We start from the raw sequence: 17,140 nt of genomic DNA, 5'->3' as shown, positions 1-17,140 counted from the left end.
CATTGAGGTGCATGGGGCAGCACACAATTCCTAATCTCTGTCTTGCATCTGGAATGTTCCCTGAAAGTGTCCAAACAGCTCAGAGATACAGAACCACTCTCTGGATCCATTCTTATAGCTGTCTTCCCCGGAAAGCAGTGTGGCAAAGCTGTAGCTCATAAAGCTTATGCTCTCATAAATGTGTAAGTCTCTAAGGGGCCATAAGTACTCCTTTTCTTTTTGCGAATACAGATTAACACGGCTGCTACTCTGAAATCTGGCAAGTGTTCCTGTCAGCTCATTGCTAAGTTATCTGCCAAAACAGAAAGAGTTTTCAGGTGCGTAAGTAGCCCTGGAATCAGGGTGAAATTATCCTCCCCGCCACCACCAAAATTGGAAATGGTGCCCCGGAGTGCACGGTACCCTACCGTGCTCCCCCAGAGGAGCTGCATTAACAGGCAACTCTGCAAGTTATCTGCATGCCTCTGCCAGTGACCCCCATGCCTCTCAATTTCCTTGGCCACATGTATCCTGTCCCCATGCTGGCAGCTAATCCAGAAAAAGAGGGAAAGAGCTCACCACTGAGACCACCTGAGGGACGTGTTGGGGTGAGATCAGCTGGTCAAAGCAGGCAATAGTTACAGAATCGGAGACTTGAAGCTCCTCGAGTGACCTCTGAGCTTTCCCGACCTGCCCTTCAATCAGTCACAGCGATTGTAAAGTTGAATGTGATAGTAACTAGACCCATTTTAAACCCTTCACCACACAAGAAAAAGCCCTTAGGATTCATCATGAATGATTTATTTCTCCTCCCCTGGATTCCTGCAGCCACCAGCCACCTTGGAGCTTTCCCTCGTCTCTCCCAGGCTGGGCTCACTTGATTGCAGGAGCTCAGCGGAGGGTCCAGCTTTGCTCTTTCGCTTCCATTCTTCACGTCTTTGGGTGGCTGCATTGGCAACTGAGCAGCCTGATGGAAACACTGAGTCCTCTGTCTCGGCAGGCAGGCCCAGCCGCCAAAGCCAAAGACTCCCTGAGAACAGGGGGAGGTTCGCCTGAACTCTCAGGAGTTGAGGCTGGGCCGATAGGGTAGGGTTACCATATTTGAACTTTCAAAAAAGAGGACACTCCGGGGGAGGGGGGGGAGTTGTAGCCCTGCCCCCTATCTACTCCCTCCCACTTCCTGCCCCCTGACTGCCCCCCACAGAACTGCCAACACATCCAACCCCCCCTGCTCCTAGTCCCCTGATCGCCCCCTCCCAGGACCCCGCCCTCTATCTAAGCCTTCCTTCTCCCTATCTCCAAGTGCCCCCTCCTTAGACCCCCCCACCCTAACTGCCCCCCTAGAACTTCCACCCCACCTGTCCCCTGACTGCCCCACCCCCTATCCGCACCCCTGCCCCCTGACAGACCCCCGGGTCTCCCACACCTATCCAACCGCTCCCTGTCCCCTAACTGCCTCCGCAGAACCCCCAACCCATCTAACCCCCCCACTGCTCCCTGCCCCTGACTTCCCCAACCCCTCTCCATATGCCCACCCCCTGACAGGCTCCCCCCAGAAACCCTGACCCATCCAACCCCTCCTGCTCCCTTTCCCCTGACGGTCTCTTGGGACCCCATGCCCCATCTCAAGCCCCCCGGCCCCTGTACCCTGCTGCTCAGAGCAGTGTGTCTGGGGTGCGGAGCCAGACACAGTGCCGCGCTCCCCCGCAGAGCGCGCAGCTCCCCCCACCGCCCCCAGAGTGCTGCATTGGGAGGGAAGTCCTGGACCTTTTGAGAGTTTTACAAATTCCTCCCGGAGGGCGATTGAAAACCCCAAAAGCCGAACACGTCCAGGAAAATCCGGACGCATGGTAACCCTGCCACAGGGACTCCAGCTGCTGCCACCTCTATGGTGAATCCTCCGACTCATCACCAACCAGCTCTTCCCCATTCTGCCAGCCGGCCCCACGGTCTGACCGTGCAGGAGAACAGAAACCCTTTGGGACAGGAGGAGAGTCTCCTCAATGCCGCACTCTTTGCATGGCTTCCCACGGTCACCGTGAAACACGACTATCCTTCCCCCAGGAGTCTCTCAAGGAGCTGCCGGCACAGTCACTGGGCACCCACTCATAATGGTCTCGGGCAGTGGCATTGCAGAGGGAGCTGAGCAGACCGTCCCTTCTGTGACTTCCTGAATTGCTGCCAGGACGGATTCTCCTCTGCGCTAGGGAGAGTCCCCGAGGAAAAGCAGCTGTGGTGGGGGAGGGGGCAAGACAAGCTCTCCCCCTGAGCCCTTGACTAGCAGGCAAGCAGGACTCTGGGAGCCAGGGATCGGTGTGTCTTGCTGGGAGAGCAGAGCTGGAGAGCAGAAAAGGGCACTGGAGAAATTGTAGAAAAGTCAGTGTCATGGCCGGGTCATGGGCAGCCAGACCTAGTGGTCAGAGCAGAGTCCACACTCACAAGGCAGGAGTCGAGAGTCAGCTGGGTCAGGACGCTGGAGAGCAGAAGCAAAAGACCAAATTGTGTTCAGCACCTCAAGTCAGATGAGTCACCCTGAGTCCGGACGCCAGGAAATCAAGCCTGGGGAGTGGGAGCAGGAACAGCCAACACAGGGTCCAGAGGGGGCGGGTGGGTGCTCGGGTGTTCAGACAGGCTCCTTCTGCCGGTTTAAGGAGGTCCCGGGGGCCGATTAGCTGCTCTGGGACTCTGCCAATGGGCCTCAGGGATGGAGCCTCAAACTGGGTCTGGACTTCGCCAGTCCTAGGTAAGCAGTTTTCCGTAGGCTTCCAGGTGGCGTGCTGGAGGGTGGCTGCTCCCAGGAACCCTGCAGACCCGGGTTAATGACCCAGGGGTCATGACAGTGAGTGATCTCTCCCCGCTCAAACCTCCTGCACGAAACAGTCTTCAGGGTCCCAGACGCATCCTCTGAGAATAAAAAAACACAGTCATGAGGACAATTAGGCTATGGAACAGGAGCCCCCTCTTTCTTGCAACAGCCCCAAGTGCCCAGAAGAGTGGACGGTTCTTACCTCCAGGAGATGCCTGGGATCTTCCATCTAAGCCTCAATGAGACCCCTGTTGCTTGGTCTGACAGGATGAGATCATCTGTCCCCACTGCTCCCTGCGCTGGGCTGGCTGCAGCACACATCTGGGTAAGAGGCTGGGCCAGAGAGATGTTACAGTCAGGGTCCAGGCAGCCCAGAAGGAGAACAGAAGGTCTGAAACCAGAAGACGAAGCAATCTAATCAGTGGATTCGACAGAGAAGTTTTCTACCCTACAGGGACATCAAAGAAGGTCTGTTAGGAAAGCTGAGATGTTAGTCTGGAAACTGCTAAGGCAAAGATTGGGACTTGTTAAGATTCAGTTTTAGTCACTACAAAGTGTGTTGTGTTTTCTTTGTCTGTTTGAAATTTGTCTCTTTCTCTTGCTTAGTGTCACTTAAATCTCTTCTTTGTGACTGTGCTTCCCAAACCACCTCAGTGTTATGTGTTCGAGTGAAGTGTGAGTCTCCAGCCTACCCAACAGGCTGAGCTGTGCCCTGTCTCTCTGAAGGTAGCGAATAATTCCTGAGCGGTGCTGGGCCCAGAGTCCAAGGGCAGTTCACCAGACATCTCGTGTGAAGCCCAAAGAGAACAAAGGAGCAGGAGAGATTCAATCTCCACTGGCCCATGGGAAGTTCCCACAGAAGAGGCTACACAGGGCTCCAGACACAGCCAGCAGGATCCCTCCCACAAGCCGGGCCATGTCCTTCCCCTCCCAGCCCCACAGCTTCCTCCCCACCCCAGCCTCAGGAACCCCTCCCACCTCCCTGCTCTCCCCACCCACTCTCCAATACCAGGCTGTTTCCAGAATTGAAGCAGGTGTGTACCAGTGTTCACTCACGGCTAGATGCTGGACAGGCCTCATGTCACCGCTTTCTCACTCTGCCGCAGGGCTGGTGCAACCACTCGGCGAACTAGGCGGTCGCCTCGGGCTCCAAGTGGTTGGGGGCGACAGTGGAGCGGAGGTTAGCTGGGGCAGGGGGGTGCGCAGAGGGCAGCCTGCAGCAAGTAACAGGTTGAGGGGGGGGCGCACAGGGGAACCGCTCCCCGGCCCAGCTCACCTCTGCTCCGCCTCCTCCCCTGAGCACCGCGATCTGCTTCTCTCCCTCCCAGGCTGGTGCGGCAAACAGCTGATTGGCGCCGCAAGCCTGGGAGGCGGGAGAAGCTGTGGCGTGCTCGGGGAGGAGGCGGACCAGAGGTGAGCTGGGCCGGGGAACTGCAGCACGTGGCTCCTTTGGCTGAGTTGAGGGAGGGGGCAGTGGGGAGCTGCCGCAGGGTTCCTGGGCGGGGGCAAGGCGGAAGTTTCACTTCGGGCACAAAACGTCCTTGCACCGGCCCTGCTCTACCCTTCCCCCACCCCGCCCGGCACTGGCAGAAGATCGCTCTTCCCTGCCTCTGCGACCCCCGGGTTGGAGAAGCTCTGTGGCCATGATGATTATTGTGGTGGGGGGAGGGCGTGCCTCTACTTTCCCCTCCCTTATGCACACCCCTGGGTGCAAGCTGACTGCAGCAGGGAGTGGCTGAAGATGAACCCTGCCCTGGGATCTAGTTGTTCTTAAACTTCTGTCATGAATTCACTTGGCTGGTGCTACACCCCCAGCTTCACAACAGTCTCTAGACTCTTTAGTCTGCCAGACTCCCTCGGCCTCTCGCTCTTCCTCCTGGATAAGCCACGTGGCTTCACCCCCTCCTTAGACTGGAGCTCTCGGCCTGCAGCGCTCCGACTTCACACTGTGAGCTCTGTTCAGTGAGGCCAACTGAGACACTCCTGGTAGAGACTCGCACACGCTTCAGGGACAAACACACCTGAGCAAGCGTTTGCAGAGACCCTCAAAGAGCGTTGTCAGAACAGTCGGGTGTAGTAGTCAACTGGACGCTGCATAGGAAGTTGTTAGGTTATCGTAGAGAAATGAAGGTTCAAGCACAGATCATTCTGGTCAGCCCAGAACCCAGGCAAGCAGTAGCGAACCTCCTTGTTCCAGCTCTGTCTGTCTCTCCGTCTGACCTCCTTGGTCAGACTCCAGGTCAGAGCCCCGACTCCTTCCAGCAGCCAGTTCTCATCCCCAACCTCAAACCTCTCCAGTTCTTTACAGAGCTGGGGAATGTTGCTCAAGCTTCCCTATTTAGAAGTGGGGAAAGCCCTCTGAGTTGTTAGTTGCTAGATATCAATGTCCTGGTTTCTGGATTTGCCGTTATCTTCTTAGATGCTCCATCGATATGGGCAGAGGATTAAAGCCCAGACAGCAAATGGCTCAGTGAAAGAGCAATAGTGTGTTGGACTTGAGCAGAGTCTCTCTGTGTGTGAAGGGGCCTGTCTACACTGGCAATTCTCAGCGCAGTAACTTGCTGGCTCAGGGGTGTGAAAAATCACACACACACGCCGAGCGCAGCAAGTTTGAGCGCTGTAAAGCACCAGTGTAGACTGGCTCTGAGCATTGACCTGGTTTACCAGGAGGGCTGGGAGATCTCTCTCCCCAGTGCTCACGGGTGACCCCACAGGCAGCGCTTTGCTGTCTAGTGCAGACAGAGCCAAATGCTTCACAACGACTGCGCGCCTCCGGAGGGAATTCTGCTGAGACCAGCGGGCTCTCACCTTGGTGTGGAGTTCTGGGAGATGGTGCGTTTAAGCACACGGGAGTCTGGAGGGTCAGCTCTACACCAGGGGGTTAGGCAGTGGGTTTCACACCTCAGATAGGGAGAGAGTCCCCAAAGAATGTGCCTAGGGACCCCAAGACTGGAGCCGTGGATGGGCTCTGTTCCAGTCCCAGAGGCTTGAATTATCTGGGGATCCTGGGACTCAGATGCTTGGGTTCCCCTCACTGCAGTCCGGTGGCACCTCACCAGGTCTGGGATACAGACTCACACACCAGTAAACAGAAACCCTCTCAGTGCCCAGCATCCAAACCCCCTTAACTCTGACCAGGTGGGTTCTGGAGACATGAATGCAGAGGTCTCCCCCTCAGGGCTGCCACATCCCTTTGCCTTGGGCTGAGGGGGGCTCTTTCCTGGATGCTTCTCCCTGTTTCTGGATAAGAGTCTCTCCCTCCAGGGCTGCCACCTCCTGCTCCCTTTGCCTTTGGGTGGGAAGGTTTCTATTAATGGTTCTTCCTGGGCTGGGGAGAGGCTGTCTCCTGTTCCACGTCTTCCACCATTCTCTGAAGCCAGGATAGAGCAGCTGGTGGCTTGAACCATAGATACCTGTGGCCAGGAGCTCCCCCGACTCTGCTGCTGGGAATGTGGCAGCCCCAGCAGGGGGAGCAGGAAGATGCAGCAGGGGAGGAGGCAGAAAAGCAGCAAGATAGACCGGAGAACCCAAGGGGACTGTCTGTGACTCCATGTTCAGGCTGTTATGGTGCTTGAGAGTTTCACATTTGATACCTAGCGTGGGGTTTGTACCCTGGTTTGTAACTGTTTGCCCTGAGGTTGGTACTCACATTCGTGAGCTACTCTAGACAGTGGAGTCGAACCTGGGTCTCCCACGTGCCAGCTGAGGGCTCTCACCGTGGGGGTGAAAGTTATAAGGCAGGTGACATCACAAAACCCACCTCCACCTTCTCCCCACCCCCACATTCACATTTTCTGTGGAGCGAGGCAGGTGCCTACCTCATTTAGGGTCACCAGACAACAAGTGTAAAAAATCGGGATGGGGGTGGGGGGTAATAGGTGCCTATATAAGAAAAAGCCCCCAAAATTTGGACTGTCCCTATGAAATCGGGACATCTGGTCACCCGAACCTCATTCCAGTAAGAAACACCTCAGGTGCCAGAACCACCGACCATCAGGCGCTGGGTTCCCGTCTGTGGGCAGCTGAGCAGAGACCGACGCCCCCCAGCCCCGATTTAGGCACCTGTCAGTGAGAGGGGGCAGGGCTTAGGACACCCCTCCCCCCTTGTCAGCATCTCCCCTTGTCTCACTTAGATGGCTCCCTGCTGAGTGAGCTGGCTTTTGTGAATCACATTGAAAGGTGCCTCTGATGCCCACGCATTGTCTAGGGGGTTCAGGCCCCTGACTCAGTTTTGCAGAATGTGATTTTCTGGTTGCCGACAAACTCGGCCCTGTGACGCTCAGCATTGCAACACCACGTCCCTTCATGGATTGTCCCCTGTGCAACCAGTCACCTCTCCGCAGAGCACAGCTGAGCAATTCCAGATTGACATGGGTGTGGACAGGAGAGAGACAGAGCACAGGCTGGTTAGTGACACATCCCAGTAAACCTCAAACTCTCCTCCTAGAAGCGCGATATTCCCTGTGGGGGCTGAGGGGACACAACCAAGTCAGGCAGCAAATCCCACGGCTCTGCCCCCGACAACTGCAGCTGGGACAATAAAGTGGAACAAAAAAAAGAATTGTTTGTAATGTTTTATTTACAGTAATTACTAAAGGTGGAAAGTAAAGGGAGTTGAGAAGGAGCCTTAATAACCACAGCATGCAAGCAGATCCCCAGCTACGGAGAACAGTTTTCTTAATGGCACTAAAATAGCACCAATGTACCAATGGCCAGGAATTAATATAGGGAATTAATGAGTTACAGTCTCACTTTCAGTAACATGTCATAAATCTCTCTGTTCCCTTTCCTTTCATACTCTCCTTTTTTATTCATTTTTCTAACCTTCACTTCCGATCCCTGTTTATTTTCCTGTGTTTCTCCCACTCTCCTCCCCTCCCTGTTACAGATCAGCCCCCATGGCTGCTCCATTCCACCCCCCTCCACCCCCAATTTTATCCCTTCCCCTCTTGCTGCCCCCGGCTGGTTCCCCTGTCAGGATAGTTTCCTGTCACTCTTCTCAATTCTATTTTCCACCATTTCTCCTGGACTCTCCCTTTCTTCTTGTTTTATTTTCATTCACATTTACCTTCTTGCTTCTTCTAATTCCCTCGGGTCAAACCTGCCCTGTCCCTGCCTCCCCCAGTGCTGCCAACCTCAGGAGTTTAAAAAAATCGTGAGACTGACCGAATGATGATTTTGTTAAAGTTATATTATGTTTTTTCCATCTATCTGCACCCCTTACCCATCCCCTCCACCGCCCCCGCGCGTATGTGGGACCATGACAGTGCGACCAGTTGTCCTGAAGTGACTTGGGCCCCTGGGGCAGGAGCTCTGGCTGGGAGACCCCATGAGATCCAATCCCACAGATCTGCACAAACCGCTCCCTGCTGCTGCTTCTCCCCAGCCCCCCAAACCCTGATTGATTCATGCTGGGTCCCTGCCCAGCCCCCAGCTCTGCCTGTCCCCAGCCCGGCTGTTAGTTCTGCCCCCTGCCCAGCCCCCACCTCTGCCCCTCAGGGCCCCTCTGCCCCTCCTGCAGCCCCAGGGGTTCCTCCCCCTCCCACGCCTGGGGCTGCAGGGAGGGAGGGGAAGGAGCTTCCAGGGGTCAAAGAGAAGAGGAGCCAGCGGCTGGGTCGATGGGAGTCCTCCAAGGTCATAGAGACTGGGGTCCGTGAGGCTAGAGAGGCTGATTTCCGGCTCCCCCCTCTGCTGTGGGTCTCAGGGGCACAGTCGGAGACGGGATCCCGGCCACACCCAGAGCCAGGGGCGGATTCTCTCCCCAGGGACGGAGCCCGGCGGGAAAGTGAAGATCGGGGCCTCGTCACCAGCATCGATAAATGTCACCTGCCCCCGGTCACAGTCCAGACAAACCCGGATCCTGCTGGGGGCCCGGCTCCGGGGCAGGGGGGTCACAGGGGAGGTGAGAGCCAGGAACTGACCCAGCCACTCCACAGCCCAGATCCCCCCCTCAGGGCTACAGCTGATCCCTCCCTTCCTCCCCACAGATGCTCTAGCCACCCCCACAGCCCAGAATTGCCCATCCTCCACGTCCACCTCCCAGCGATGTCTCCCCGAAGTGAATCCCTCACAGCCCAGCACACAGAACACAGAGTCAAATCTCTCAGGGTTCTTGGGCAGTCGCTGCCGCGTGTCTCCACATCTCACACTTTTCCCACCCTCAGACAGGACGAGGATGGGATGAGCCGTGTCTGGATCCAGAGTCACATTCACTGGAGAGAGAGAATCAGAGTGTGAGGGGCAGAGCTCGGCCCTGGGGGAGGCTGGGGCTATTTCTCACTCTCCCCAGCAGCCCTGTTCTGGCTGGGACAGGCCTGGATCGCAGGGAGCTGCCTCTGTCCTGGGCACCTGAGACTGAGCAGGGATGTCACTGCACTTCCTCAGTCTCGGAAAGGAGACCCACTTCATTAATTTCCCATTCGCTTGCATAAGCGTCAGCTCCCAGCTACCCCTGCTGATTCTGCTCCATTCCCAGCAGGAGAGACTCACCAAGAAAGATTTTAGTGGGGAGGGAGCGGAGGAAGAAGGTCCAGTTTTGAAGCCCAGAGGAAATCTCCCTCCTCTAATGCAGTCTCCACGCCCAGGGCTGGGAAGAGAGAGGAAGATGCAGCATTGGGGAAGAGCTGATTAACACCAGAGAGTAGGAGGTGGCATTGGGTGGGGTAGCCCCATCCCCAGCCCAGAGAGAAGGGAGGAGCTGGCAGCATCAGAGGGAGATGATTTCCGCAGTCCAGGAAGCAGCTCCAATGGGAGAGCCCAGCCCTGCCTGGAGGAAAGGCAGGATGTTGGAGAAGAGCAATGGGGAGACCCCCTCCACCAGGCTAAAGCAGAGGGATGTGTCAGTCCTCAGGACATTGAGCTCTGTTCGGGTGCCGCTCAGGGAGAGTGTTTCTGTTCATTAGCGTGGGCATGAACACAGCACTAAGGTTGGTGTCAGGATTATTTGTGTGATGTCAGCTTGGGATCTCCCCAGGTGTTCCGGCATCTTGGCAGAAGTTGGGGAGGGGGGTACTAGGTCGCACCACCTGTGGCCCTGCCCTCTCCCTGGCCTTGCCCCACTCTTCATCTTACCGCCGAGGACCTGCCCCTGGCTAGGCTGGGAGTCTTGTCCGCTATGGAGAGCCCCTGACCCTCCACCTTCCCATGTCCACTCTCCGGCGTGCACCACCCAGGGCAGGTGGAGGGTCCGGGGGGAAGAGGAGCAGGGGTGGGGCCACTGAGAGGGACAAGCACCAGGAAGAAGCTGCACTACACAGGGCGCAGTTGATCAGCCGCCCCTCCACGAAGCACAGCCAATGCTGCGATGCTCCACGCCTTCCCAAGGCTTGCAGTTTGGGGGGCCAGCATGGCCCCCTGCCCCCAAGCTATGCCCATGTTGAAAAGAGGGTGAGCTTGGCCCCCTGGCCCTCCATGTTCCAGTGCCCCTGGATCTCCTCACTGTGAACAGGTCATTTTTAGGGCTGTGTGTGCCACAGCCACTGGTGATTTGGTTCGTCACAATCTCATGAAGATGTTTTCACTGGAATTTTCTCCTAATTTAAAGACAATCTCCAGCTGCAAACTCACCCTGCCTGTGTGCTCCTAGGGATTCCCCAATTTGTGTCTCCAGTGCAGACGGCAGAGTGTCTGGCGGGGGAAAGGAGAAAAGAGAGGAGATTTCAGACTTTCATATTTCTAACAGCGTCCCCACTCTGAACACACAGAACTGTGTTTTCATCATGACAGAGAAACAGATCGAGAGGCCCAGAGACACACTCAGGCATTTAACAGAAACTAACTGAAACCTTCTACTTCCTCTCTCATTCAGCCATCTCCCAACAATGGAACCAACGTCCTTTCAGCCTCACAACCATCCCAGGACACACAATCTGTAAGAGAGATTTACTTTTCCCCTCCTCATCCCCTCCCACCCTTCCAACTCCAGTTGGTTGTCTCATTCACTCACGGCCTTTTGTCATAAGCTAGACCCAGATCATAAAAAGACTTTGTCATAAAAGTAACTTTACCGAATTTGGTCTCTTTGGCCAGGGGTTGGCAGCATCATGTTGTACGACGGACACTTGACAAAATTACCAGAGTGAGTGATGGACATTGGCGGGGGGTTACGTCATTCAGTCATCATTCAACCCGTAAAATAACGCACAATTTTCCACACTGAAAAAACCATAACCTAGCTCGTTAATAAACAACAGACAATAATAATAGTAATAAATTCAACTCAGGTGAGTGTTTTTGAATGTCCCTCACTGCCGCAGTCAATATTTATTTTGTGGGATGGGGGCATTGAAATAAATATTTCTCCGAAAACCGTATTTCAGTGCATTCTTGTCACTACTTTAAATAATATGTCTGATGGGAGGATGAGTGTCTGTGTGTGTGTGTGTGTCCCACCTAAACACCGCTTACCCTTGCAGTGGGATCGGCACTGACGGGCTGGAGCTAGGCTGGGGGGCTGTGCAATCGGTGGAGGCAAAGAAGGGCTGGAGGGAGGGGGGTGAGGGAGACTGTGCAGTGGGGTGTGGCACTGAAGGGCTGGAGCCAGGCTGAGGGGGGCTGTGCATCCAGCCACAGAGAAATTAGCAAAGTCCAATACCCCCTGTGTGGAGACAAGGGGGAAAGTGGTGTGTGCATAATCAGTGGTAATAAACCAATCAGAGAAGAGAACAATAACAAGAAAATAACTTGAACAAAAAAAGCCCTGCCAATGATGTGTTCATGCATGTGTCGTGTATGACCTATATAAGGTGCTTAATATTCATACCACTCAAAGGTGATTGGAAAAGAACTAGTAAATATGCAATTTGGAGGTGTCTAATATTCCAGACATTGTAAGGGGTGATTAGAGCTTCCTAGAAGAAATCCCCCCGTGACCCACCTATGTCCCACGAGAAGGGAACTGACCAGCACTTCTTTCTATATGCGATGGCTAGTAGCAAATATCCCAATCGCTGGTGATGGGGCACGAGTCGGGGAGGACTCTGAGTTAGAGAGAAATCTTTCCCAGGTGTCTGGCTGTTGGGTCTTGCTGAAATGCTCAGTGTCCAGCTGACCACCATATTTGGGATAGGGAAGGAATTTTCCACCAAATCAAATTGCCAGAGACTCTGGGGTTGATTTTTGCCTTCCTCTGCCATTTGGGGCACGTATTATTTACCGATATTAAACTAGAAGAAATGGTGGATTCTCTGTAACTTGAAGTCTTTAAATCATTATATGAGGGCTTCAGGAATTCAGCCAGAGTTTACGGGTAAATTGCAGGAGTGGGTGGGGAGGTTCTGTGGCCTGCAATGTGCAGGAGGTCAGAGTAGATGGATCATGATGGTCCCTTCTGACCTTAAAGTCGATGAGTCATTTCTTACTTTGTAACTGTCATTGAAAAGCGTGTTTCTGGTGCAAAGAAAGGTTTGAATTAATCAACCTGACTGTCTTGGACCCAAATGTCTGGCCTTCTCACCCAGCAATTAAATAGAAGCATCATCTAAGTGTGAACCAATTGACCAGCACCATTCTCTTCCCACAGTCTCAGAGGCTCTTCCCAATTTCCATTCCTAGATCCCTTCTGGGTACCTTTGAACTTCCTCAGAGTCTCCATTAGCACAATAGTTTTCTGGGAGAAATCGCTGACTTGCTCTTCCAGTTCAGGAGAAATCTCCTCTGACTGCTGGAACTTTCCCTTCTCGCACCTAGAGAGAAACAATTTCACATGATTATATTTCATTGTGTGACTCATGATAAGTTCTGGCTAGCGAGTCGCTGCTCTAATGGGCCTGAAGTTCGAATTTCTCGACTTCTCCCAGCCTCAGAGCAGGTGCAACACAGCCCATGGCCGTACAACCTTCCCTTCTAAGGACTCCTTAATATTCTTCAACTCTGGTCTGGTGAGATCAGCTCTGGGGACAAAAGGGGAATTGAGTCTCCATGGCCAATTCACTCCTTGGCCTCCATGCTCTGAGGGACAGGAGGTTCCGATGTAAAGTGCTGTAGAAATCTGTCCACTAGGAACTAAACTGAGACACCAACTCCCCCGTCCCCAGCTCATTCCACACAGGTCTCCAAACAGTCCTCAGGCTGGGAAAGACTCAGGTGGGAAAGACTCTTGACCACTGCTGCCTTGGGCTGAATGGTAACCAGGGCCCCAGTAGTGACAGGCCCATATTCCATCCCCACAATCCTGAGGCAGCTACTCAGCCAGGGATGTGACATCTCGAAGAAACACTTGAGGTCAGTCTTTCCCACTGAATGGAGAATTCCAGAGTCTTCTGTACCAGGGTGAGAACCTCAGGATTAAGTTTATCTGAGAGATTTGTATCCAAAATCCCCACACATGTTGCTGTGGAGATGCGGTGCAAACATCATCTCCATGCTCTTCCCCAGCATTGCCAAGTATGTGTGGGAGTGAGAGAGAGCCACGTACCTACTCAAGGTGCTTCTGACATCCTAGAGGGGAGAGAGAGGAAAGAGAGATTAAAAAAAATCTCAGTACCACCTGACACACACTTGGGATTCCAGGAAAGGGATTTTGCAAATACAGGGAAAATCAGCCCTGCCCTGGCCCCGGGGCCATGATTTCACTGAGCTGATGGGGCTTTTCCTGCTCTAATATCAATGTGTCTGTGAGTCTGCAAAGAACAATCGTCATTCACATTTCAGCAATGCACACATTGAGTTACACTGAGATCTCTGACTGCTGGACCCCAGTGCCCATATTTCAGGAGCTGTCCTGTCCCTGTGTTGGGATTTGGGATGTTTCTAGCTCAGTCTCACCTGCAGGAATTCACTTGCTGGCTTCTGACACTTCCCCTCCATCTCACTGATCAGCTCACTGAGATGGGAAATCCCCTCTGAGAGTTTGGTGATATTTTCATTCTGTATCTTCACAATCTCCTTGTCCAGCTTTTCCAGCTGAGCCAGCAGGAGTCGCTCTTGTTCCTCCAGGAACTGCCGCAGTTGCTGAAATTCAGACACAATCTTCTGCCTCTCGGTTTCTGTCTGTTTCTAGAAGAAATAAGGAAAGGGCTGGTCAGGAACATGGATGGAGCCTGATGACCTTTCATACAGTCTTACGAGAGAGTTTCTTTGCAATCTCTAACACATCTGGGCAGAGACCAGGCCATGAGCCGTCAGGCCTAGTGCTCAGAGCTGCAGTCAGAAGTCAGGAACTACAGCCAAAGTCAGAGCTGGAGTCAAAGTCAGGATCTCACCAAGGGTTGGGGCTACAGTCGAGCTCAGAAGTCACGCCAAAGGCTGAGCCAGAATCAGTGTCTGGAGTCACACGGGGGATCAGGACTGGAGTCGGAGTCAGGCAGCCATGCGAAGGGTCAAGCCAAAGTCAGACAGCAGTACTGCAGGTCAAACCTGAGTCAGGAACAACGCCAGGGCCCAGCCAGCGTCAGGGTCCAGTCCAGCAGCAGATCGGGAGTTCACTCAGTTGTTTGGACAACTTCCCGTGACTCCTGCTGGCGTAATTCATGCATCCGAACGTCTGCTCCAATCAGGAGCTTTGTAGGCAGATCTGCTGGTGGGCCAGAGTTCCACTAGCCCGGCCCCCGCTGGCTCTGGAGAGCGGTCGGGTTGTCATGAGAGTCTCTGTGGGCTGAGGTTCAAAACCCACCATTCTTCCCATCCTGACACTTGACTCTACACTGTGATCACAAAGGAGAGGATTTTCTTACAGCTTCCCATTTGGGCCCAATCTCTCTGCAACGGCTGTCTCCGTGTCTACTGGGATATAGTCAGTGTGGTTTGGGAGAAATTTTGTGAAAGCCACAAGGGGTAGTTTTTAACTCATTAATTAAAATGCATCTTAGATCCTGCAGAAGATGCTGTTGTCCTTCTCCAGGGAAAGAACATTTGTGATATGCGCACGCATGTGCGCACGCGCGCGCGCGCACACACACACACACACACACACACACACACACACAGTGTCCCATGATCATGGAGAAACACACACAAGGCCACAGAGAAATCTACCAATAAACATCCCTCCCAGCTCCATGTCCCAGCAGGCGAAGAACAACAGGCACCAACCAGATACTCCTGGCTTCTCTCCTCTCCAGTTACTTTAAATCCCAGCAGCTTTTCTCTCTCTTCCCTCAGAGTCTTCAAATGGGCTTGTATTTTTTCCTGACAGACAGAAATGATTTGTGGGTTTATTTTCAGGGTTGTAGGGGGTGGGCGAGGTGTTTTCCCACCCAAAATTCCACATAACAGTCAGTCTTCCGAGATTGACTCGGTGGGTAAGGCAATACCTTTTGCTGGCCCATCTCCTGTTGGTAAAAGAGTTACACACAACTCAGCTCTGGGGAACAGACTCTTTCCCAGGCCTGAAGAAGAGCTCTGTGTAAGATTGAAAGCTTGTCATTCACCACAGAAGCTGGCCATGAGCAGATATTACTTCACCTACCTTATCTTTCTAATAGCCCGGGACCAACACAGTTACAACAATATTGTGTACAACAGTGGGTCTTTCTCAAGGTAGGACATCAGAGACACAAAGGAAATGCAACCTTATTTATGAAAATTGGGCGGGTTTTGTATTCAGATTGTTTTAAGTTATTACATCCACTTTCTCCGTTGAGTCGAACCAGTGGAAAACTGGTGTCCCATGGTGGTGAATCTATAAAGCTGTTTTTGAGAAGATTTAACAAACAGTGATACCAATCCCAGAAGCCACCGGGGGCAGCCATATCGGGGGAGCCATATTGACTTTCAGCCCTGTACCCCGGGGGATGGGACGGGTAGGACAGCACTGATCTAAGGACTAGGGCAAACCCCATTAGATGTGTTGATTTGTGTTAGGAACAGCTGGGCTTTGCCCTAGTGCTGTCCTAGCCCCTTTCCCTGGCAATGGCCTCTGGGTAGCGACCCCAAAGTCCCGAGCAAAGACCCCAGAAGCGGTGGATTCTGGCAGATTTCAAAGGGCTGCCTGGTGGGACTAACAGAACCACGTTGGCTGGTCCTTGCCCATGAACACACGAGAACAGGTCAGACTGGCACTGCTCCGCACGGCCCAGGGGTTAGTTTTGCTGAAGATAAGTCTGATCCCAGTGGCATGTGGCATGGACCTGCACTGACTGGAGCCCTTGTGGGTGTGGACTGAAGGTGCTCGGGGTCCCACACCGTGTTCAGCCCAGTGATCTCCTCTAGTGCAGGCTGGCAGCATCTGAGTTTAACCCTCATGGAGCGGCACAGGAGTTCAGAATCGCAGTGAGAAACCTCCTCTCCCTGCCGGGCCTAGGACCTGTGTCAAGGAGTCTTTTCCTTCTACTGTTAGCACGTCACCACTGCTCAGTGCTGCTGAAAGGGGCAGAGTAGCTAGTGGTTAGAGCACTGAAGTGGGCCTTGGAAAACCAGGTTTTTATATCCAGCTCTGCCACTGATCTGCTGAGTCACCTTGGACAAGTCACTTCCCCTCACTGTGCCTCAGTTTCCCCTCCCTCCCTTTGTCTGTCTTGTCCAGTTAGACTGTAAATGGCTCTGGGCAGGGATTGTCCCTCACCGGGTTTTGTGCAAGGCCCCCACAATCGAGGTCAGATCTCATCTGGGGTCTCTAGGGGATGCAAATAACAATAAACACTGTGATACAACCAGTAATACCAGCCACAGCTTGTAACTCCCCCAATCAGCTTTCATGCAATGAAGGCTACACACAGCTGAATGACAGGATCACACCATTAAGCTGTAATTAACATCCAAAGTTATTACCCATTAGACTGGACAGCAACTCCCTACCTTGTAGTCCTGGGTAGCTTCCTGTATGGGAACCACCGTGTGAGCGCAGTGAGCCCGGGACTCTCTGCAGATCACACAGATGGGGGTTTGATCCTCTTCACAGAACAGTTTCAGAGCCTCCTGGTGTTCCCCACACACCCCGCCCCCTCCTGTTCCCTTTGCTGCCTGGAAACTCAGCCGCTTGGCGATTTCTACGACATTTGCCAGCTGCCTGTTGGGCCTGAGGTTTCTCTGTTGCACAGTTTCTCTGCACTGAGGGCAGGAGGCGGCTGTGTCGGGTCCCTCCCAGCACTGGGCGACGCAGGCTCGGCAGAAATTGTGCCCACACTCCAGAGTGACAGGGTCTGTGAAATACTCCAGACAGAGGGGACATGTCGCTTCCTCCTGGAGACTTTCCACGGGGCTCGCTGCAGCCATGGCTCCCTCCCGGCAGTGGGACAGGGTAAGTTTCAGTTTCCTGAGTTCACACTCTGCCCCACCTGCAGCAGCAACGGGGTGTTTCCTTGCCTGAAAGTGACTCATCATGTTTGCTGAGCAGGAAGGACCCGACCAATTTCACCCCTGGAGGCTTTGATGAAAAAATGTATCAGTTCTGGGGGGATCAAACAATATTGTGGTCAG

General features: G+C 53.6%; 1 protein-coding gene across 2 annotated transcripts; it reads right to left on the bottom strand.

Moving 5' to 3' along the window:
* Positions 1-7,346: 7,346 nt before the first annotated feature.
* Positions 7,347-17,140, bottom strand: LOC114019333 (zinc finger protein RFP). Of its 2 annotated transcripts, none has more exons than XM_037914830.2 (7): positions 16,520-17,140; positions 14,759-14,911; positions 13,550-13,780; positions 13,200-13,222; positions 12,353-12,468; positions 10,352-10,411; positions 7,347-8,997 (listed from the first exon to the last, which is right to left on the bottom strand). In XM_037914830.2, exons 1-7 carry the CDS (start codon positions 17,042-17,044, stop codon positions 8,486-8,488), a joined length of 1,620 nt encoding a protein of 539 aa, XP_037770758.1. In that variant the 5' UTR covers positions 17,045-17,140; the 3' UTR covers positions 7,347-8,485. The 2 variants fall into 2 exon arrangements, with proteins under 2 accessions (XP_037770758.1, XP_037770759.1); XM_037914831.2 differs by having other exon boundaries at positions 14,816-14,911; positions 16,520-17,134.

This window comes from Chelonia mydas, chromosome 14 (assembly GCF_015237465.2).
Source record: "Chelonia mydas isolate rCheMyd1 chromosome 14, rCheMyd1.pri.v2, whole genome shotgun sequence".
Lineage (NCBI taxonomy): Eukaryota > Metazoa > Chordata > Testudines > Cheloniidae > Chelonia > Chelonia mydas.
This window is presented reverse-complemented; position numbering and strand designations above follow the sequence as displayed.

Coding starts and splice junctions, on each gene's coding strand:
- LOC114019333 (XM_037914830.2), bottom strand. CDS start 17,044: ATGATGAGTCACTTTCAGGCAAGGAAACACCCCGTTGCTGCTGCAGGT. Junction 14,912..16,519: donor AAGCTACCCAGGACTACAAG/GTAGGGAGTTGC, acceptor TCTGTCTGTCAG/GAAAAAATACAAGCCCATTT. Junction 12,469..13,199: donor GTCAGAAGCACCTTGAGTAG/GTACGTGGCTCT, acceptor GTTTCTCTCTAG/GTGCGAGAAGGGAAAGTTCC.